We start from the raw sequence: 22,173 nt of genomic DNA, 5'->3' as shown, positions 1-22,173 counted from the left end.
AGCCCAGCAGCCCCGCCAGCCCCGAGAGCGGCGTCGGCACGAGCAGCTTCTGAGTCCCCCGAGCGGCGCGCACTTGTCCCCAGCCTCCGGCAGCGGCGGCGCGCGCGGCCTCCAGTCCTCGGCGGAGCGCGCACCTGGCCCCGCGCTGGTGACGGCGGCCGCGGCGGCGGCGGCGGCGGTAGCAGCGGCGGCGGCGCAGCGCGCAGGCGCGGCCGGATTCCCGGCAGTGACGCGGCGGCGGGCGCGCGCGGCGCATTTCCGCCTCTGGCGAATGGCTTGCCTGTAGCGCGCGCTGCGGGCCCAGCTGCGACCCCGGCCCCGCCCCCGGGACCCCGGCCATGGACGGTGAGGGCGCCCTCTGACCCCGCGGGGTGGCCGCGTCAGGGCCGCGGGGACGGCCACGGGAGCCCCCGCGCCGTCTTCCGCCCCTTCCTGCGCCGATGGGCGCTGCGCAGGGAGCGGCCGGCCGGATGGTGGCGCGGGGCGGGGCGGGCTTGGAAGGGTCTGACTCAGTTTCCCCTTTGGGTGGCGGGGTCTTGACTCAGTATCCTCCGGGGAGGGGGGGCGGTGAGCTTTGACTCCGTTTCAGCCCGGGGCCATGGGGGCAGTTCTGACTTAGTTTCCTTGTTAGGGGAGAATGTATCTGACTCCGTTTTCTCTCCGGGTGAGGTGTGGGGAGTGCCCTCCCTTAGTTTTCCTTATGGAAGTAGCACGGGCCCTGCCTGCGTTTCCCTCGGTAGGGAGAGGACGCTGTACCCAGTTTTCCTGCAGGAAACAGGTGTTTCTGCCTACTTTGCCCCTTCTCCTTAGTTTCACCGCAGGCTTTCCAGGGAGCAGGCCCTGACTCAGTGCCCTTGGGAGGGAGGGAGCCTGGCTCCATCTCCTCTCCGCGGGGCAGCAGGTAAGGATGGGAAGGGGGCTTGTGCTGACCCTTGTCTCCCTCTCCTTTCAGACCTGTTTCCCCTCATCTTCCCGTCTGGTAAGTGGACCACCCTTTCTCAGTGAGTGAGGAGGAGCTCCCCGGGGGCTCGGGGCAAGGAGGGCAGCCGCCTGATTGGGGCTGGTCCGTGTCTCGCCTGCAGAGCCCACCCAGGCCTCCGGTCCCTATGTGGAGATCATCGAGCAGCCCAAGCAGCGGGGCATGCGCTTCCGCTACAAGTGCGAGGGCCGCTCCGCTGGCAGTATCCCGGGCGAGAGGAGCACCGACACCACCAAGACCCACCCCACCATCAAGGTCAGCATGGCTGTTAGTGGGGGGGTGGGGGGGGCACAGAGTGGGTTTGCGGGAAGGAACTGTGGAACCCCAGCAGGCTCACTTCCAGGCCTTGGGTGCAATCAACATCTGGGAATTGGGACTGGAATTCCCGAGTCTCTAGATGTTCTCTGTACTTTGAACAGATCAATGGCTACACCGGGCCAGGGACAGTTCGCATCTCCCTGGTCACCAAGGACCCCCCTCACCGGCCTCACCCCCATGAGCTTGTGGGAAAAGACTGCCGGGATGGCTTCTATGAGGCTGAGCTCTGCCCGGACCGCTGCATCCACAGGTGAGCTCCTGACCAGCAGGGTATGGGGGGTGAGGTCGGGGGACAGGAGGCAGGGCAGTTATGTAGCTGGACACGGGGCAGAATTCCTCACTCCTAGCTTTGCAAGCAGATTCTCTTTGCCTTGAACTTATCTGTTTGTGCATCTCCACTGTCAAGTAGATAATGAGCTCCATGGGATAGGGATGGACCCCTAATCACCTCTGAACCCCCAAAGTAACTTCACTGATGAAAATAAAAACAGTTTTAGGTTGGAAGAATAGCTGACTGGTGGAGGGGAGGCCGGGGAGCCGGGAATGTCAGGAAAGGCCTCCCAGTTAAGGCTTGAAGAGTGAGAAAGAGCAGAGAAGCATGGAAAAAACATTCCAAGGAGAGTGAACAAATGCAAAGGCCTGGAAGTGGGGGGTGAGTTTAGTGTGTTTGGAGAACAGAAAAGAAGCTACTGCGGCTGAGGGTAGGGGGCCAGCAGGGACCGTGGCTAGGGCCAGGCCACAGGGCACAGGTGCTTGTCAGCTAAGGTAAGGAGTGGGTTTCTTTGCAGCACCGTAGGAAGCCATTCGAGGGGGTGAAGCACAGTGGTGATCTGGTGAATGGGTAGGGGAAGGAGGGGCAGACTGGGCAGAGACAAGGGGACTCATTCCTGGCGGGGGGTACTCAGCTTCCAGAACCTGGGGATCCAGTGTGTAAAGAAGCGGGACCTGGAGCAGGCCATCAGTCAACGCATCCAGACCAACAACAACCCCTTCCAAGGTGAGGGGTGAGGGAACAAAGGCTGGGACCTGCCTGAAGGACCCCCACCCTCTGTCACCCTTTCGAAGCCACCTTCCTTGCATCTCTCCCTCATTGGCCAAGACTCATAGTACAGATGGAATTTTGCTGCCCATTCAGTACACTCTCCCATTTTACCATTGGGGAAACTGGGAGCCAGTGAGGGGACATGACATCCAGGGTCACAGGTGGGTTACCCAGGTCAGTGATGGGTTTAGAACCTTCTCTCCCTCCTCCTTTAGGACTCCTATTGTTTGACACACACTCAAACAATCCCCCTGGCCCAGAACTCCCCGCCCCCCCCACTCCCCTGCCACACCTCCTGATCCCCTGACCATCTGTTTTTGTGACAGTTCCCATAGAAGAACAGCGTGGGGACTACGACCTGAATGCGGTGCGGCTCTGCTTCCAGGTGACAGTGCGGGACCCAGCAGGCAGGCCCCTCCGCTTGTCACCTGTCCTCTCTCATCCCATCTTTGACAACCGTAAGTGGCCAAGGAGCCATGGGAAGGGGAGAGGGACGAGCCTGGGAGGAGGAAGGGGGTTGGCTGGGAATGGCCTGCGAGAGGAGCTCTGGCTTCATTCAGGCATCTAGTGTATTTGTCATCTCTTCTATGTCCAGCTCTGTGCTGGCTGGGGGGACAAGGCAGAGAAGACCCTGAGCTGCCCTTGAGGCATAGTTTCCAGGCTGGCAGGGAGTCCGATGGAAGACAGGCACTCTGAATATGTGATGAGAGGGTGGTGTGCCCAGAACTGTACTAACAACTCCAGGAAATGAACTCCCAGGAACAAGATGATGGTACAGAGTAGTAATTCAATGATGAAAGCTCACGGGAAGTTCACAGATGAATTGGGCCAATGTTGATCAATTGCAGTCTTTAATTCTGTAACCAGCCAGGATGAATGAAAATAAAAGGGCTCTGGAGCCCTAAGGATAGGAAACCAGGATGAAGTTGAGGTCAGGAGGGGAGGGTTTATTGCCAAGCATACTGGGCCTTGAAGGTTGCTTGGGTGCAGTGGAAAGAGAGGAGGTGTGACCAGATTGGTTCCCCTGGACTGTAAGCTCCGTGAGGTCAGAGATGCTTGGGTTTTGTCGTGTTCTCCGTGCCTAGAATGGTGCTGGGTACATAGTAGGTGCTAGTACGTACAGTTGCTAAATAAGTTGGGGGTGAGGAGCCATGGGATCGGTCGAACCTTGGCTGCAGAGGTGTGGTCAGCAAGCTCCGGACCATCTTGACTCTGGGATGGACAGGGATGTTGCATCTCCTGCGGGCCAGCACTGGAGACCTCTGATGGTTCTGGGCTTCCTTCCTTATTCCCACACCCTCAGGTGCCCCCAACACCGCCGAGCTCAAGATCTGCCGAGTGAACCGAAACTCTGGGAGCTGCCTCGGGGGGGATGAGATCTTCCTGCTGTGTGACAAGGTGCAGAAAGGTATACACCAGGAAGAGGGCTGGACTCTGGAACAGGAGGTGAGGGGCAAGGCTGAGCAGAGACGGTGAGTGTCAGGAGACTGGCTTTAAACACTCCCCCCCAACACCTCGGGGGCAGCAGAGTGATGTATCTCAGGAAACAAGTCTCAGCAATTGTGGGGGGCGGTGAGCTGTGTGAGTTGAACACAGTGACCCACACATGTGTCCCACCTCCTGCAGAGGACATTGAAGTATATTTCACGGGACCGGGCTGGGAGGCCCGAGGCTCCTTTTCTCAAGCTGACGTCCACCGACAAGTGGCCATTGTGTTCCGGACACCTCCCTACGCGGACCCCAGCCTGCAGGCCCCCGTGCGTGTCTCCATGCAGCTGCGGCGGCCTTCAGATCGGGAGCTCAGCGAGCCCATGGAATTCCAGTACTTGCCAGACACAGGTACACGGCTGGGGAGGGAAGCGGCAGGGCTGGCGGACTCCCGCCAGTGAAAGTGAGGCCGGGGCTAGACGCGGCTGTGCGTGAGGGTCACACACTGGAGTCGGGGCAGGGATTTATGCTGTAGTCAGATTCTCTTGCTTGCCTCAGTTCATAGTAAGGGCACCCAAGGCACTGAGCCCTCACTACGTGTTTGGTCCTATTCTGAGCATATCCGTGAATTACCTGATTTTAGAAGATGGTGTCCAACTTGCCCGAGGTCACACTGATAGTCGCAGAGTTAGTATTTAAACCCAGGCTGTGTGGCTCTAGGGTCCTGTTGGCATGCTGCGTGTCTCTTGTCACAACCACATCGTCATGATTTGGTCCAGGCTTTTGGGCACCTGACCACATTAGGAACAGTCAGAATGATCTTCAATCCAAAGCCCATCGTCTGGCCTGAGGGTGTTTTCGGCCCTCGGAACAGTCTAATAGAGTTTGGAAAGCAACCCCTGAAACAGCCATCGGTTCTTTCCACAAATTATTACCGAGAGCCCACTTGGTGTCTGGGCCCGTGCCGGGGAGTGTGAATACAGAGATGACGGAGCTGTGTTCCCTGCGCTCCAGAAGCTCAGTCACGTGAGAAAGACAAACAGGCAGAACAGATTCTTAAGTGACAGAATGACGTGTGAGATGGAGGGAGGCGTGTGCAAAGAGCTGGAGATGGCCACGTGGAGCGGGAGCATTTAAGGTGGAGAAAGACCCAGAAGTGCATTCTGTAGGCAGGCGGACAGGCACCTGGAGGTGCAGGGGTGTTGAGGGCGCCCACTGTGTTTGGGGGCAACCTCGCGGGAGCTGCCAGCGAGCAGCGAGCCTTGAGTGTCAGACTCAGGCATTCATCCAGGATTTTGTCCTAAAGGCAGTGGGGAGCCACCGAAGGTTCAAGCAAGGAAGGGGCACCAGTGGATCTGGAACCTCACTCTGGCAGGAGTGTGTAAAGGATTGGAGAGGAGAGACTGAAGGCAGGGAGGCCATTGCAGGGAAGATGCTGCAGTGGTCCAGGAGATGTGCTGTGAACCTTGTGGAGCAAATGGCCAAGGTCCCCTCCACTGCTGGCCTCCCTGGGTCCTCCCCAGGACCTGCTCTCCAGCTGTTGCCTCGGCTTGGAATGCTTGGCCCCAAATCCTCACACGATGGGCTCACACCAGTGCTTCCGTGGCCACCTCAACTCTCCAACCTCACTTCCGGTTCTGTTACATCACCCTGTGTCTCTTCCTCAGAGCTCCTATCACTTGTATGTGGTTATGTCTCTGCCCCCCGTCACTAGGGTGTCAACTTTTGGGGGAGCAGGAGTCTTGTCTGCTTACTCACAGCCATACCCCCAGTGGCCAGAATGGAGCCTGCATGTGGTGGGTGCTTGGTAAATGTGTGTCAAATTAGTGGATGGTGGGGAGTGAGACAAAGGAAGATGCTGAGGATGATTTCAAGCTTTCTAGTTTTGGTGGCAGGGCAGATGGGTGGTGAGGGGACACTGGAGGAGGAGGAAGCAGATTTTGGAGGTGAGATGATGAGGTTGGCTTTGGACTGAGGACTTTGGAGTTCTCCACGTGCCGCAGTACTTAGGCACTCCTGGAGGCTCCGGGCTGGACTAGCCAACCATCCGAGATAAGAGTGCGGGTCTCTGTTGGTCTTCAGCAAGGCTGTCGTGCCTCAGCTGCCCCAGAGCGCAAAGATCTTGGCCAGGCCTGAATCCAGGCTGGGGGTGAGCTAGGATGTGGGCGATGCAAATAAGCTGGAGACAGGGTCCCACAAGGGCTCCTGTCGCCCCAGAGCTTGGCCCCTTTACTTGGAGGCGTCCATGTGGACTTTGGGGGTTGCATTCAGCTAACAGAGGCCTTCTCAGAAAGCTGTGGGATTCTCAGAATTGTGTCTCACAGTGTTGTGCGGCTCTTCTCATTGGCAGGGAGGGTTTGGAGAAAGGATCTTACGGAGAGCTTTTCTCATCATCTTCCTCCTGAGCGTCCTTTGAAAGCTCTGGGGATCCAGCTGACAAGAGCAAGGCCCACTTCCCCCCATTTCTTTTCTAGATGATCGTCACCGGATTGAGGAGAAACGCAAAAGGACATATGAGACCTTCAAGAGCATCATGAAAAAGAGTCCTTTCAATGGTGAGAGGGGTAGTGGAGAGCATTAGAGAGAAGGTGGTGGATGGGGGAGGGAGCTAGGAACTGGGAGCTAGGGACTGACCCAGCCTTGCCCCACAGGACCCGCCGACCCCCGGCCTCCACCCCGGCGCATTGCCGTGCCTTGCCGAAGCGCAACTTCCGTCCCCAAGCCAGGTAAGGGTTTCCTGTTGCCCCACTGGAACTACAGGCTCAAATCTGTTTGGCCTGTGGTTTAGACGCCTGGGTTGGGGGGACAAGCAGTCAGCTGAAGCCTGCTCTCTGTTGGGCTCATGTTTCTCAGGGCTGGAGGCCTAGTTACCTACATCCGAGCCATTAGGGAGTGGTGAAGATGTGCATTCCTGGGTCCCGATACTGACCTGTGCAATCGGAGGCTTCGGAAGTGTGGCCCAGCCAGCTAATGCACTAGCCAATGAGCACTGCGGGCTGAGAACCACTGTGTCAGCTAAATCCCATGTTGGATGCCTTGGGAAACAGTTTAAAAATGCAGTCTTTGCCTTCAGCTTTCAGTTGAATTAGGGAATCAGAATTTCCTTTAACGTAGCAGAACGTATGTGCAGGTCTGTAGCTCAAAAAAGAGTAACGAAGTGCCCTGGTTCAGGCCACGACACTGGATGCTCCTTGATCTCGTGGTCTCTCGAGACTTAGTTTTCAGCTGTAAAGTGAAGTTTTACCAGCTGATCTCTGACAGCATCCCTTCCTCTAAGAAGCTGGGAGAGCTTTGGGGGCTGGAGGAGGTGAGGATAGAACTGCATAGGTCAGATGGAGTAAAAGGAGGGAGTGAGGGTGCTGGCAGGGACCTCCTAGGGAGGGGCTGCTCCTTAGCCCTACCGACAGGGGCTGGGGCACAGACAGGGTGGGTCTCTGGAGCTCTCTCTGACCCCTGACTCTCTGTCTCTCTCTCCCCAGCTCCCCAGTCCTATCCCTTTACGCCATCCCTCAGCACCATCAACTTTGAGGAGTTCTCCCCCATGGTCTTTTCTTCGGGGCAGATCCCAAACCAGACCTCTGCCTTGGCCCCGGCCCCTGCCCCAATCCTGGCCCCGGCCCCTGCCCCAGCCCCTGCCCCAGTCTTAGCCCCAGGCCTTGCTCAGGCTGTGGTCCCCCCAGCCCCCAAGACCACCCAGGCCGGGGAAGGGACGCTGTCAGAGGCCCTGCTGCAGCTGCAGTTTGATGCCGACGAAGACCTGGGGGCCCTGCTGGGCAACAGCGCTGACCCCGCCGTGTTCACAGACCTGGCATCTGTCGACAACTCTGAGTTTCAGCAGCTCCTGAGCCAGGGTGTATCTGTGGCCCCCCACACGGCCGAGCCCATGCTCATGGAGTACCCTGAGGCAATAACGCGCCTGGTGACAGGGTCCCAGAGGCCCCCTGACCCAGCTCCTGCTCCCCTAGGGGCCTCTGGGCTCCCCAACGGCCTCCTCTCAGGGGATGAAGACTTCTCCTCCATTGCAGATATGGACTTCTCAGCCCTTCTGAGTCAGATCAGCTCCTAAGTGGGTGACACTTACCCCGCCCGGAGCACTGGGTTGCAGGGGATTGAAGCCCTCCCAAAGCGAGCACTTACGGATTCTGGGGGGGCGGGGTGTGCTCCAACTGCCCCCAACTTCTTTGGGTAATGTCTTCCAGGGGGGGTGCATTTTATTCTTTTATTGGTAGTGTCTATCTCTCTCTCTTTTTGGAGGTGCTTAAGCAGAAGCATTAACTTCTCTGGAAAGTGGGGAGCAGGGAGGACTCAAACTCTTCCCCTATCCTGATGTTCAGCTCCCTTCTCTTTATAGGGAATTCTGGGGGCTCCCATCCCTACCCTCCAGCTTCTAATACTCTCCTAGAGAGAGGGACAGGCTGGAGCTATGGCCTTTGAGGCCACAAAGCCTTATCACCAAGTGTCTTCCTCAAATCCTGGATTATTCCCACCTTGTGCCAAAATAACGCCCCTCACCAGCCCCTCTGTGGCGCTGGCATTGTCCTTGAACTAACACCAGCATTTGAGGGCCTGGCCTGGCCGTGCAGAGGTCTCTGCCAGCTCTTCCCTTGCTCAGCCCTGGCCCTTCCCAGGATCCAGGGAGGTTCGGTCTGAGACTCCTCTGTTCCCCCTTTTCTCAAGTGCCTTAATAGTAGGGCTAGTTGTTTGGAGAGTAGGGGGGAGGGCAGGCTGGCAGCTCTCCAATCAAGAGGCTCAGTTTTTACTGAAGAATCGAAGCAGTTGGACTCTTGCTCTTTCTACTCTGAACTAATAAATTCATTGCCAAGCTGGCCGGAGATTTCCCTTCTTTCAGCAAACAGCACACTCTTTGCTGGTCACGTCAGGCTGGACATAAGTGATACAGAGCTGGATGAATATTTGCATTGCCGTCTAGAAGCTTGCAGTCTGAGGATGCCCTGGGAATGAAATGCAGGGGCATGAAAGCAGGCAGCTAACGTGGGTGGTGTCCCAGCGTAGTGAGAGGCCAGTAGGGCCCATTGGCTGCGGGGATGGAGTAGTTTCAGGAAGGGCGTCACAGAGGCCCTATCAGCTTTAGGTCTTAGATCAACAGAGCAGGGTGTCTTTACAGAGCGGCTACCAGCGTTTTGAAAGTGAGGAGGGTGAAAGAGACAATGTTGGAAAAATTTGATGGGGCCAAGCTATAAAAGATAAGGACACTGGACTAAGGTTTGAATTTCATCTCTTGGATGGGCAAGGGAAAGTCTGCATCCGTTGGGGAAGGGGAGATTCCAGGTAAAGGCCTATGCTGGGACATCCTGTTCTGCGAGGGCCGAAGAAATAAATCTGCAGCCCAGGGAGGCCTAAACAAAAGCTAGGCCACAGCCCGAAGAGGGGGAGCTGGACGTACTTCCGGCTTGGCCCGACGCAGGCGCAGTAAAGCAGTGTTCGTGAAAGGCCTTGGCCGCAGGACCCTGCCTGCCCAAGTGCGCACGCGCAGAGATAGCACTCTGCGAGGGGCGGGGCAGGTAATGCGCTGCGGGGAAACCCCCGTCCTGAGACCGACGGCGTCTAAGTTCTGGGCTTCGCACTGCTGCGGGGGGGTAAAGGCAGAGGCCTGTGTGGTTGTCAGTGGGGCTTGCTTGGAGCGCGTCCCCTGGGACCAGCAGGCCCTGGCTGCAGACTCCGATGGACTGTGCCTGCAAGGAGGACGCCAGCGGGCCGCGGAATGTCGGGGTACCAGAAAGCGTCTGCAGAGCCGAGCTTGCGCTCCAGCCTCTTGCCCAGGGGGCGGAGTCAGGGGTGGGGCCCGAAGCAGGTGGGCCATTCAGGGACCAGGCCAAGCTGCGCTTCCGGCAAGAGGCCGCCCCGGCCCACCCCCCCAAGCGTAGTCGCCAGGTCAGGACCCCTCCGAACCTGCAGGATAGCACCCGGAGAAGCGGGGCTTGATGGAACCCCAGCACTGGGGGCGTGGCTAGGGGGCGCCCCAGGAGGGACCCGGAGGGGTGAGAAGGTGTGAGAAGGCTCCTAACCCGAGGAAGCGGTCGGTTTAGGGGAGCGCAGTGTGCCCACCCTGAGGCCCCAAGGGGAACAAGTGAGCCCTAGTTCTCCCGCCCAGGCCACGCCTCTCCCTTGGCTTTCCCAGTGTCGTACAGTCACCTCTTGGGGTCAAGGGAGCCCCGGCCTACAGAGAGGAGATGCGGCCTGCACTGGGGGGCAGCGCCTGGAAAGTGAGAGGGCCTTTATATCCCGGCATAGTCAGGCTCTCGTTGATGCCTAAACTCCATCCCTCCCCTGCCCTGCAGGTCCACCTCTGTCCCTCTGCCCCTGATCTCCGTCCCTCAGGTTTGGTTCCGGGGCAAGGCTGGCTCCCATAACAAAGCAGAGTAGGTGCGGGGTGTGACCATCTGCTTCCCAACAGACCAAATGAATGTGAGAGAGAAGCCAAGGGGTGACCCAGCTTCAGAGAACCCCTCAGTGAGCGCCAACCTAACCCTGAGCCAATGTTCCAAAGGCCTGTCCTAAGCGGTCCTGGGCACTTGGCTGGAGCCTCTGGGGGCAAGACCCCTCCCCTGTCGTATCACGAACACCCGCACAGACACAAACAGTAGTGGCTTCTTTACTCCCTGAAGTCCCCTTTTCTCCACAGAATATTTACAAACAGGGACGGGGTGAGGGCGACTTCACCACCAAATAATGGGTGGGGGGGGGGCAGTGCTAAGACGCGCCTCGGAGCGCAGGGAGGGTTCCTGAGGTGGGCCCAGGGCCCTGCTGTGACCCAGGCGCCCCAAAGGGCCTGAGCGGTCGCGCAGGTCCGCGGCTGAGGCTGCACCAGACGGCTCAGGCCCGCTCGCTGGTGGGGGAGCCCAGCTGCTTGGAGGCCAGGAGCAGGCGGGTGGCTGCGCTCTCCGACTCGGCCTGCAGCCGCAGGCTCCGCACCTCCTCCTCCAGGGCTGCCCTGTCGGCCTTCTCCTGGGGCGGGGGGCGGCAGGTGTCACGGGGCTGGCTCCTTTCCCGGGGCAGCCCTGTAACTCCCTGCCCACCCCCAGCCCACCCCGTCACCTTCTGCAGGTCCTCCTGCAGCTTCCTGAGCATGGACTCCAGGTGACAGACCTTCTCGGACAGGCTCCCCGGTTCTGGCCTGAGGACAGAGGGGTCAGGTCAGGGGACCAGGTAGGCCGCACACGGCCGGCTGGCTCCCAGACCCACTTAAATGAGACGGGCCCAGCCCCTGTGTTGACAGACTTCCGTGTCGGGGAAAGCAGAGCCCTGCCCGGGACGATGCTCAGCTCTCGGGTACGGGCACGGGCGGCGACCACACGCGCGCAGTGAGGAGCTAGATCGGCACAGGGGGGCTTACTCAGCATCAGGCTTTGGAGTTCCCTTGGCGTCTCCATTCTCCGGGATGGGCTGTCCTGTGGGGACACAAAGATCATTGGGGCAGGGAGGTAAAAGGAGAAAGAGCCCCACCCTATCCTGGGTCCGACGCCCAGCGCCCCAGTGGCCTCACCCTCCCGGGACAGTGACTCCAGGATGGTGTTGCAAGTGGAGGCGATCTCCGAGATAGACTGCCACTCGTCTTCCAGGGTCTCACTGCCTGCCTCAGACATGACTAGGGGCACAAGGACGTGGGCTCAGCCAGGGAAGCCCAAGCCAGCCCCTCCGAGCCCCCCACCCCCCCTACCCCACACCTTGCTCTAGACTCACTTTTGCTGATGGAGTTCCGCAGAGACAAGGTTCGTGGCAGGAAGGAGGCCCTCAGTTCTGGGGCCGGGTCGTCCCTGTCCTCACAACCACTGGGGCTGCCTGGCCCGTCCTGGGGGGTATTAATGGGTATGGATACAGTGACGTCCACCATCACCACTGTGCCCACCCCTGTTCTTTGGGCTCCAGAGTCTTGTTTCTGCTCACCTGGGTGGGGGGTGTCTCTCTGCCAGCGCTGGGTGCTGCTGGCTTGGCCGTGGCAGCCAGGAGGAGGTCCGGGGTGGTGTGGGGCAGGACTGGAGCCTCGTCTGACAGGGAGCTGGGGAGATCAGGGACAGCTCAGCGAGAGAAGCTGCACCCCGTGGCCCCTGCTTTCACGGACCTTGCCCGTCCGGCCTCCCTGTGCTACGGAAGAGGGAAGGCCGAGCGGGGGGCACCTGCGGGGCGACGGTGAGTTCTGGCTGTGTAGGAACTCGGTCCTCTCCTCAGCCAGATCCCCAGGCCCTGTGGGACTGCCACCGTCGTGCAGGCACGCTTGCAGCAGCTGCCTCGTGATGGGCAGCAGGGTCAGGACCCCCGGGGCCTCATCCGGCACCGGCTCCGGGGCCCCCCGCCGGCTGGGCTCCTGCAGAGATAGCGTGTACAGCTCCGAAAAGCTCCTGCGGGAGGAGGGGGCAGTGTCAGGCAGGAACCCCCCGGCCCCCGTGTCCTGCATCTCCAGCCCTCCTCCCAGCCGTGCGCCAGGCTGCCTTCCGGGAGGAGAGCTCTCCAAACTCCCTAACAGTGAAAAATGTTTGCCTGACTACTGGCCATTTTCCCAGCCCCAGCGCTGCCCCCGTGTATCCCGGGCAACTCCCTCGGACACCGATTTCTCCAGCTGTGAAATGGGGATAACAGTACTGGTTCCTAGCTTGCTGTGAGGCTTCAAATACTAACACAAGTAAATCACTTAGCACCGAGATCTAAAACCTACTGCCCGAGAACCAAATCCAGCCCGTGCCTTTCTGTTTTAGCAGGTGTGACCGCTTATGTACTCCTCTGAGCCAAGAGTGGTTTTTACGTTGTTCAATAGTTGAAGGAAATCAAAAGAATATTTCATGACACGTGAAAATCAAGAAAATTCGAATTTCAGTGTCCACAAATAAAGTTTTAGTGGAATAAAGAAAACTCATGCATTTACCGATCATCTACGGATGCTTTTGTGCTATGGCCGAGCTGTGTACCTGTGGCAGAGACCAGAGGGCCCAGAAAACCTAAATATTTACTATCTGACCCTTTACAGAAAAAGTTCGCATATCCTGGCTTAACGCAGCAAGTAACCTGTGGATGATCCTTAAAGAAAAAAAAAAAAAGATGGGGCTATAGGGGCGCCTGCACGGCTGAGTCTGTGGAGCATCTGAATCGTGGTTTCGGCTCAGGCCTCGATCTGGGGGCTGTGAGACCCGGCTGGCGTGGGCTCTGCGCTCAGCGGGGAGTCAGCTTGAGATTCTCTCTCTCCTCTGCCCCCCCACCCCCCGGCTCGTGCTCTCGCACTCTCTCAAAATAAATAATTTTTAAAACTAAAAAAGATGGGGCTGGCTGTTAGATCCCGAGCAGTGAAGCCAGCCTGCTTAATTGGCCTCACTCTGCATACGTGACTCAGAGATTACGAGACATGGCATTCTCTTGAGCAGGAGAGCCTTCCTCACGGTAGGTATTCCCGGGAGAACGCTAATGGTGACCCGGGAGGCACAGGCTCCGCGGTGCCCAGCGGCCAGGTCCTCCCACCTCCCCGCGTCCCGGCCCTGACCTGCGGGGCCGGCCGCTCTCGTCGGGGGGCAGGACGGTGACGCAGACCTTGGGCGCCGAGCGCAGCAGCTGGGCGGCGGCCTCGGAGCCCAGCGTGGGCAGCGTCTGGCCGCACACGCGCAGCAGGCGCGCCCCGGGCCGCAGCCCCGCCGTCTCGGCGAACGTGAAGCGCTCCACGTGCGTGACGAAGCCCTCGGCGTCCATCTCGAAGCCCAGGCGGCCTTGGCCGTCGCGGGGCAGCGCCAGCTCACGCGTCTCGCAGCCGCGGCTCACCAGCTGGGGCGGGGCGGGGAGTGAGCGGGGGCCGCGCCGCGCCACCCCCACCCCCGGCCCGGCTCCCAGGCCGCACGGACCGCCCCACACCCACCCGGCAGACGAGGGCCTGGGGCTCAGAGACCGGGAGTCACCTGCCCAAGGACCTCCTCCCCCCCCCGCCCAGTTCCAGCTTTGCCAAGCGCCCCGCTGTCCCCTTTCGCGTTGCACCGCCCGCTCGGCCCCCGAGGCGCCGAGGGACCCGGGGCGAGTGGCCGCCCTGACTCCCGGGCCTCACCTGCAGGCGCGCCACGACCTCGCCTACGGCTTGGCCGGGGGGCCCGTCGAACCGCAGCGTGATCGCCTCCCCGCGGCCGTGGTACAGGTCGAGCCGCTGCTCGGAGAAGGTCCAGGCCAGCACGTCGCGACAGGCGCAGTTGAAGACCACGCGGCCGTCGCGCGGCGCCACCAGCACCAGCGCCTCAGCAGAGATGCCCAGCAGGCAGGGCACCTCGGCGTCGTCGGGACCGCCGGCCTCGGCCCCGGCCCCTGCCGCGCCCCGCGCCCCCGGCGCCGCGCGCACGCCCCACACCAGCGCCCCCGCCGCCTGCAGCTCGGCGCCCGGGCCCCGAGGGGGCGCTCGCCGCCTCCCGCTCAGGGAGGGCAGGCCGAAGCGCGAAGCCGAGTCCAGCGACGTGGTGGTCACCTCGTTGGTGGCCAGGTCCTGCAGGTACTGCTGGCGCGTGCGCGTGGCCATGGCGTGGAACTGGCGTGCGTGGCCCGCTGCCTGCTCGCCGTTGAGCGCCTTGGCCAGCAGGAAGGCGCGGAAGTCGGCGTTGGCCGCGAACGGGCCTCCGCCCTGGGGCAGAGCTGGCCCAAAGGCCGGGGTGTCCTGGGTGCGGCTCACGGCCACCCTGAGGGGAGGGAGGCGGGAGTTAGGGGCAGCCGGGAGGGCCCCTGACAACGGCGGAACTGGAACCGCCCAGGCACCCACCGGTACGAGGTGTGCGGCGTGCAGGGCGCGTGAGCCCGCACCACTAGGAATATGTGCTGGAAGTGCGAGCGGATGGTGCTGGGGCAGAAGGGCTTGCTGCCGGGTTCCTGGAACACGATGCTCACGATGTCGTTGCCGATGTGGCGTTTCCGCAGGAGCTGGGAGTTAGATGGCGGGGTGTAAGCTGGATCTGTCTGTCCCCCAAGCCCCTCCTCATTCAGTCAGGGCAGAGCCTGGGCGTCAGTGGCTCCCCCACCTGCCCCTGGTGAAGGTCGGGGTGTTTGTCTTTGGGGAGGGTTGTTAAGGCTCAAGAGAACTCAGGCCAAGGCTCAAATGCCCACCGCCCACACAACAGCCCCGCAGGGTTCCCCAGAAGCCCTTGGCCATCCCCCAGCCCCATCGGAGCCCCCGCACACCTGCTGCTGGTTATTGGGGGTGTAAGGCAGCATCGTGGACACGTGGAACATGATCTCGTGGTCCTGGTACGTGGTGTAGAGGGAGTGCGTGCCTGTGGAATCCGCTGTGGCCAGGGAGTTGGGGACACAGAAGGAGAGAAAGGGGAATCTGCTGGAATTTGCCATCCCTACCTGCAGTCTGGAGCTCCCGTGCCCCCAACCAACAGGTGGACAACCCCTTCCTGCCACTGGGCCATGAAGTCTAAGGGCCTCAGCCTTGGCTGCTCCCTTCCCCTCCCCACCACAGGCTCCAGCCTCCAGCCTCAGGTCGGTGTGCGGGTGCTGAGATGGAATGAAGAGCAGAATGAGGAATGGCCTGCTGTGAGGGAGGCGGGGGTGGAGGTCCCAGGAGAGGACAGATGTTGGCCCCGGCACCAGCATGTGGGGAGCAGCTGAGTGTGGGAGGCAAGATTGGTGCTCCATAAGGGGCCCTGGGGCGCTTCCAACCAGGGAGGCAGGGGTGCTCCCCACAAAGCTGGGCTGGTGGACTATGTGTGTGGTGTGGGGAGTGGTGCCCGCAAACGCCCTGGGCTCCAGCTCAGGCAGTAGGGCATCGGGGCCTTGGGGGACAATCCTAGTCCCTCCTTCCAGCCTACAGCTTGCTTGGCTTCTGCAGCCCCTGACCCGCGTCCTCAGCCTACCCAGAGGACTCTGCAACCCCGAGCCCAGGCCCAGGACAATACGGGGCGGAGAAGTGACACGGCAGCTGGTTCTCACCAAGGCTGTCTGCCCCCACACCCCAGCCCCCGGGCCTCACTTTTGGTGTCCAGCTGGGCCCGGTAGCTCTCAAAGCCTTTGAGCCGCACCACGTCGCCCAGCAGGTTGAGGAACTGCATGAAGGCCGGTCCCGCCTCCTGGTTATTGTACATCTCCTCCTCCGAGCCCTGGCCCGCGCGGCAGTACAGGATGCCCACCTTCCGCTGGAAGCTCAGCTGCAGGGCGAGGCACAGGCGGAAGGCCCAGGCCTCAGTCTCTCGGGCCTTGCGCCCACCGGGTCTTGGGGAATGACCTGGGGGCTGGGCTGTCTCTACATGTGGCCCTTAGCACCACCCTCCCTAAGCCTCCTCTGCATCTCCACATATAAGAGGGTTCGGTAGGTCCTGCTGCCAGTGCTCGGGAGGGTAGAGAAGTCACAGGTGGGAAGGGACCAGGAGGCGAGTTGGTTCTCATGTGACCAGAGAGGAGGTAATTCGTGGAAAGGACCCCAGGCAGGGTGTGCTTGATCCCAGTAAGTGTTCACACTGTCATCCTCCGTATCTCAAGGCTAGCCTGTCCTCCCCTCCCTCGAATCCTAGTGCCCCCAGCCCAGCCCAGCCCAGCCTCTGGAGGCCCTGAGCCCTGCACCACCTTCGCTCACCCTGCTCCTGGCTCCTTTGGCTCCTTTTCATCGGGGGTTAATCGTGAAGAGCTCAAGGTGCTCTGGCCCTTCCAGCTCTGGCCTCCTTCCTTCTTAGGAAACTTGTCTACACCCACAGGCCCCACTTTAAGTTTGTCCCTCCAAACCCCTGCAGCCCCCCCTCCACCCCAGCTCCCCCTGACAGCCCACGGACATGGCTTCCTCCTGGCACACTCCCACCGTAGTGGGCACTTGGAACAACTGGAACTGCACTTTGCCTGAGACCCTAGCGACCCCACTGTCTCCGGCCTGGGCCTCTTCTCCACCATGGTCTTCGCCCTCAGTGACTGCAACAGCCGTCTCCATGGGAACACGCTCCAGTCTCTACCTCCAGCCCAGACCTTTCTTCTGAGCTCCAGACACACTTCTGCAGCTGCCCAGATGTCCATCCCTCACCTCATCTCCTCCCTGGATGCTTCCATCCCACCCTCTACCCCTGGACTGTCCCCTCCCCTTCACCTCTGCCATCACCGCCAGTCGGGCCTGGATGACTGCAACAGCCGTTGGCCTGGCCTCCCTGCTCCCATACTGCAACCAGAGGGCTGCTCTACCTCTCATATCTTCCATGGCTCCCCAGTGCCTCCACCACCAAATGCAAGCCTTCCCCACCCCTTCCCCCCAAGCACGACTCCAGTCACACAGAACTGCCTACAGGACCCCAATGTGACCTGCTCTCAGCCTCTAAGCTTTCACACAAGTCATTCCTTCTGCCCAGAAAATGCCTGCTCTTCCTGACTCAAATTCTTACATCTCTACCATGATGCTAAGCCCCTAGCCAAGGCAGGACTAACCTTGGTGCCCCTTGGAGCCTTTAACATTCCCCTTTCACAGCTCCACGATCACCCACGATTCTCTGTGGGGCTCCCCCCACCCACCCCACCCCCGCGGGCTGTGAGCTCAAGGACAGCACCTGGTCTGGACATGTCCCCAGCATCCAGTCTGGGGCCTGGCACCAAGGTGTGAGGAAAAGTTTGTTGAATGGCTGACAGACTGAATGACACAGAGGAGGAGAATCAGAGCCAGTGGGCAGCTTTCAGCACAGGCTAGGGAAGGACTTCCACTGTCCCACGGTGGAATAGGCAGCCCCAAGGCGTAAGCACCCCACACTGAGAGGAGACTAAGCAGCACCTTGCAGGGCAAGTGGACAGGGGATGAGAGGGGCGTGCAGGAAGGGGAGCGGGTGCTCAGACCAGTGCTTCTCAGCTGAGATGTACATAGGAATTAACTAGAGATCTTCTTAAAGTACAGCCTTAAAGTACAGATTCAATAGATGGGGGTCAGGGCCCAAAAATCTGCATTTCTAACAAGCTCCCAGATAATGTGGCTGCTGCTGGTCTACAAATTTTACTTGGAGAGGCAAGGTTCTGGATGACCTCTGCTGCCCTCTCTGAAAAGCCAGCTCTCCTGGGTCACCGTCTAGCTCCGGATCAGGGTCAGGGCTACGCGGCTGGGAGCTGGACAGACTGGGTTCCGATCAGGTGTAGCTATTGGGCTGGGGGCAGGGGGGTGCGGGGGCGGGGCGGGGGCCGCCGGCCACTCACCACTTGTTCGTCCAGCGTGAGCAGCGTGCGTGGCACCTTCGGTGAAGCCGAGCCCAGGCGCAGGCAGGTCGGGCTCAGCCGCGGAGCCACGTATTCCAGAAGCTTCCTAGGGGACAGGCCCCGCGGGGGCCCCGGCGGCAGCGCATCCTCCGAGATGGTGCCGCGGAGGGTCCGGAGCTGAGGAGGGGTTGTAGGGACGCTCAGAATCCATACAGGTTTTCGAGGAGGCAATCCGCGGTCTGATCGCATGACCCCGGCCCACCTGTGTGGTCCGCACGATGATGCGGTAGGTGTGCAGAGTGCCCCCTCCGCTGCCTTCCTTCTCTTCCCGCCGCAGGCTCACTGCCACCGGACCCAGCACCTCGTCCAGTCCGAAGAAGTTCTGATGTTCTGGAGGGGAGGGCCCCCCCGCCCCCCGGGCCGTGAATGACCGGGTTCCCGCCCCCCTGGGAGTCCCACCCGGGCTCGACCATGCCCATCGCTAAGCCCCGCCCACGCTCCCATCTCATCACCTAGTGCATACCCTAGACTCAGGCCCACTCCCTCCGCTGCCCCGCCCACATCCTACCGGGCCAGATCCCTTTCGGTGCGGGCTCCCTGATGCTTGGCCCTGTGCCCCGCCCCCTCGGCGGCTCCGCACACAGCACATCTTGCCCCCGACGCCGGGGGCCGAGGCCTGCCTGCTTCCGGGCCTAGATCCTTCAAGGCCCCCCGCACTCCACGCCCATGTTCTGCGGCAGGATGTATGCGGCCCTCCCTCCTGGCCACTGATGAGAACAAGGTTCCCACAAGTGTGCAGAGGTTTTCAGACCTCAGTTTTCACCTCACAGAAACCTTGGTAGGAAATCTCTCCCCAGCCCAGAGGGGTAGGAGGATGAATCAGACGGAGGCCGAAGGCCTTGGGAAGGTGGTTAAAGCTAGGCTCCGCAGGGCAGTCTTGGCCCCAGAGGCAGAGCATGATCCTTCATATGGCCAGGAACTTAACAGGGAAAGGACAACTCATGAGCCCTCCTGTGTGCCCCTCAGGTGACAGGGGCTGCCGCCCAGCCAGGCAGCGCCCCCCCCTTACCTTTGCCATAGAAGTACTTGCGGTAGTAACCAGCGCCCAGGTCTGCATGCTCCAGGCTGTAGGCTGAAGTCCGGTTCTGCGGCTCCTCCAGGACGGACACGGCGGCGTTGGGCAGTGCAGGGGGCACGGGTGGGGACACGGGTCCACCGAGGCCCAGCTCGCCCTCACCCCCGAGCTCACTCACAAAGCCGGGCGCCTCGAGCAGCAGGTCCGAGCTGGCAGATGGGTCCTCAGCAGAGGCCGGAGTCCCAGAGCCGGCCTCTGCGTGGCCCCCTGTCCCCCGAGGCTTGGCAGCCCAGTCAAAGAGCAGACTCTGCACGTCATAGTGGGCAAACCAGTGGGGCTCAGGCACTGGCGGGAAGGCGGGCTCTGGCTCCTCGGCCGGCAGCCCCAGCAGGGCCAGCGGGTCAGTGAAGAGCCGGGTGGGGCCCGCGGCAGGGCGGCTGGCCTCCTCGTGGCTGTGGGCACGGGCACGAGGGCTGGCTGGCGTGGGGGGCCGGGCCTCGCCGGCGTCGCTGCCGCTGCGCAGGAGCGGGCCCCGGGCCGGCCTCGGCTCGAAGGTGTGCGGTGTCAGCGGCGGCCGGGCAGGCTGGCGCAGCTTGCGGGCGAAGAGGTCATCGGTGGGCGCAGGGGCCGCGCCCCGCCGAGGGCTCCCCACGCCGCCGGCCCACATGGGCGTGCTGTGGGCCTGGCTCTCCGGGGGCCGGGTCGCATTGGCGGGCACGGGTGGTTGGTGCCCAGGCGGCAGGCCAGTTCCTGCCCTGAGGGAGGAGGGGGCTGCTCAGAGGGGCCTGGGGAGAAAACAGGAACCCAGGCCCCCAGCCTGGTCCTCCACCACGCCGGTTGGCTTCCGGCCCCCTCCGCGACCATCAAAGCCGCTTCCGCTTTCCTGGCCACTTCCTTGTCTGCCTCAGGCTGAGGTTTCCAGCCCCCTCCTCCAGCTAAGCGCTGGGCAGGGCCAGGGCCTGGGCTCTCCCGGCCTTGGCCCCGGGGGTCTTGGAACCTGGGCAGCACCCGGGCTGCCAGGGTCCCTCAGTTCCCACTCACACACCTTGGCTTTGGCCTGGGTCCAGAATGAGGGTCCCCACCAAGTCCTGGCCCAGTCAGATAGATGATTTGTCCCAGCACGGACGGGAAACCCATGGGGCCACTGGTGTCTGGGTCCGGCCCACTTGACAAAGGGAGGACGTCCTGTCCCCAGAGACCTTCCTCCCTGCCCCTCCCACTTCCTCCAGGGTCCCTGAGGAGCTGAGCACCCAGAAGCCGAGTCTCAATGCCCTGGCCCTCATGGCCTCAATACCTCAAGGACACAGGGGTTCCCAGGGGGCACTGGCAGGGCAATAGAAACGACAAGAGGACTTCCTTCGGTACAGGAAGTGGCCCCAACTCTGAGCCCAGCCCCCTGCTCAGCCCCATATCCTGAGGAACGTTCTCGGATCACACCAGTGCAGTCATGGGACCCATCACCCTGGCCTGAAGGACAGGCCCAGTCAGGCCCACTCTCTGCAGGTGACTGCGGCCATGCCTGGGGGCAGGGGAAGGAGTCACACGGATGAAGCTCCTTTACAGGAACTGGGACCATGGGACCTCTGCCTACCTGGGCTCCCTGATACTGACGGGGAAGTCTGAGGCCCATGTGACAAATGGTTAAATTGAGGTCCAGATAAGGGGAGGCTCTTGCCTGAAGTAATTCCACATTACAGCTAGGATTTGAACCTGGGTCTGTCAATCTCCCAGGCCTAAACAGTGCAGTACCGCCCACTCCTGTCCCTGTGTGGGTAGGTGTGAGGTGAGTGGGGGTTGGGCTGAGGCTCAAAGTCTCACAGGATGTCAGAGACTGAGACACCCAAGGCGCCAGTGACCTGCTAAATGCGGAAATGCGTCAAGAGCAAGGGCAGATGCAAAGGGTGATGTGAGAAAGTGGGGAGGGGAAGCCACCGCAGGTGAACCCAGGTTGGTGTGGGCAGGCAGGGCAGGGATGTGGGACCCTCCACTGGGAACACAGACAACTGCTGGCAGGTCTTCGCGCATCCTCCAGTGACACTGTGTGTGGCTGGGCTAGGACAGGGTGGGGGCAGGGGCTACGTGCAGCCCTCATCTAAAGCTCCAGGACCACGCAAGGGTAGGCCTCCAAGCTTGGGGTGCCTCCTCCCATAGTTTCTCCTAGGACGATGTCTAGCCTCTGTTCTCTCATCTCTAAAATGGGGTTAAACCTTCTGCCCTTTGCCAACACCACTGGGAGACTGAAAGGAGGTTCAAGAGTGTGAAGCTGGCCATGTGTTAAGTATGTGGTGGTGAGGCAGGCAGGCCCTTGCTCTGTGTGCCAAGCTCTTGGGCCTGGGCTGTGATGTGTGTGTTGGGGTGGGAGGGGACATGAGAGAGGGGAGCTGTGGAGGCCCCTGTTCCGTGTGGGCTGAGCTCTGTGTACGTGTGTGTGCACAGCCCATGGGCTGCCTCTTGTTCTGGCCCAGTGCTGGGCTCTGGCCCTGCCTTGGGGGGTGTTCTCGGGCTCTGCCCCCCACCCGGCAGCTTCACACAGGGTCCATTGAGGCCGCGACATTCCTCGCAGCCTGTGTCACTGGGGGGAGAGGGCCGGCCCCGCCCCCACAGATCCGGAAGGCCTGGCTGCCCCAGGAGGAGCCGCTGGACGCTTCCCAGCACATCTGGAGGTCATGACCCCATTTCTGCTGCCAGGGGGCGCGACAGATGTTTCCTCCCAGGCCAGACCCAAGACTGGGGGGGGTGAAGGGTGGCGGTGTGCAAAGGCTGGGGAGGAGGCCGCCCTGAGATCAGGGGAGCCCCAGGACAGGGGGAGCCCCGCACACAGCCGGCAGCAGGGGCAGTCGCCAGCGCCGCCCAGAGGAGTCGGGGGCTGCCGCATCCAATCGCCCTCACACTGGCCGGGCAGGGCCGGGCCGTCACGCAGAGGAGAGTGGGGGCCGCCGGCCGGATGCAGGGGACTGGACGTGCTGACTCGGGACTGGAGCCCGGACGGAGGTTAGGGGGGTGCAGGCGGCGAACGCGGCAAGGATCCTCCTTCCACATACACACCACCCGGGCCCACGCCAAGCCACCTTTACCCCTGTCGGGCCCGACCGCGGTGCTTCCACTCCCCCGCTCCCGCCGGTACCTCTGGGGCTCCCGCCTGGTGGCCGCCTCCCGCGCTGGGGTCCCGCTGCCTCTCCCGCTACCGCTCGGGCGCTGGCTCCGCCT

The 22,173-nt window shown here is 61.4% G+C and overlaps 2 protein-coding genes across 3 annotated transcripts; one reads left to right on the top strand and one right to left on the bottom strand.

The window, feature by feature from the left end:
- Positions 1 to 255: 255 nt before the first annotated feature.
- On the top strand, positions 256 to 8,594 carry RELA (RELA proto-oncogene, NF-kB subunit). Its single transcript, XM_032414413.1, has 11 exons — positions 256 to 345; positions 953 to 979; positions 1,083 to 1,234; positions 1,399 to 1,547; positions 2,203 to 2,294; positions 2,666 to 2,797; positions 3,643 to 3,747; positions 3,966 to 4,178; positions 6,242 to 6,322; positions 6,419 to 6,493; positions 7,247 to 8,594. The coding sequence occupies exons 1-11, from the start codon at positions 339 to 341 to the stop codon at positions 7,831 to 7,833; spliced, it is 1,620 nt and encodes a 539-aa protein (XP_032270304.1). The 5' UTR covers positions 256 to 338; the 3' UTR covers positions 7,834 to 8,594.
- Positions 8,595 to 9,724: 1,130 nt separating this feature from the next.
- Positions 9,725 to 22,158, bottom strand: SIPA1 (signal-induced proliferation-associated 1). Of its 2 annotated transcripts, none has more exons than XM_032414408.1 (16): positions 22,091 to 22,158; positions 18,961 to 19,721; positions 18,154 to 18,281; positions 17,892 to 18,068; positions 15,712 to 15,886; positions 14,916 to 15,019; positions 14,500 to 14,657; positions 13,804 to 14,419; positions 13,255 to 13,529; positions 11,903 to 12,124; positions 11,673 to 11,784; positions 11,469 to 11,577; positions 11,272 to 11,373; positions 11,122 to 11,176; positions 10,824 to 10,902; positions 9,725 to 10,733 (listed from the first exon to the last, which is right to left on the bottom strand). In XM_032414408.1, exons 2-16 carry the CDS (start codon positions 19,631 to 19,633, stop codon positions 10,602 to 10,604), a joined length of 3,117 nt encoding a protein of 1,038 aa, XP_032270299.1. In that variant the 5' UTR covers positions 19,634 to 19,721; positions 22,091 to 22,158; the 3' UTR covers positions 9,725 to 10,601. The 2 variants fall into 2 exon arrangements, with proteins under 2 accessions (XP_032270299.1, XP_032270298.1); XM_032414407.1 differs by lacking the exon at positions 22,091 to 22,158 and adding an exon at positions 20,012 to 20,829.
- Between the last annotated feature and the right edge of the window lie 15 nt (positions 22,159 to 22,173).

Source organism: Phoca vitulina, unplaced genomic scaffold (genome assembly GCF_004348235.1).
Source record: "Phoca vitulina isolate PV1807 unplaced genomic scaffold, GSC_HSeal_1.0 scaffold16, whole genome shotgun sequence".
In the NCBI taxonomy this organism is placed as follows: domain Eukaryota; kingdom Metazoa; phylum Chordata; class Mammalia; order Carnivora; family Phocidae; genus Phoca; species Phoca vitulina.
The sequence above is the reverse complement of the archived record's forward strand: the minus strand, read 5'-3'. Positions and strand labels throughout refer to the sequence as shown.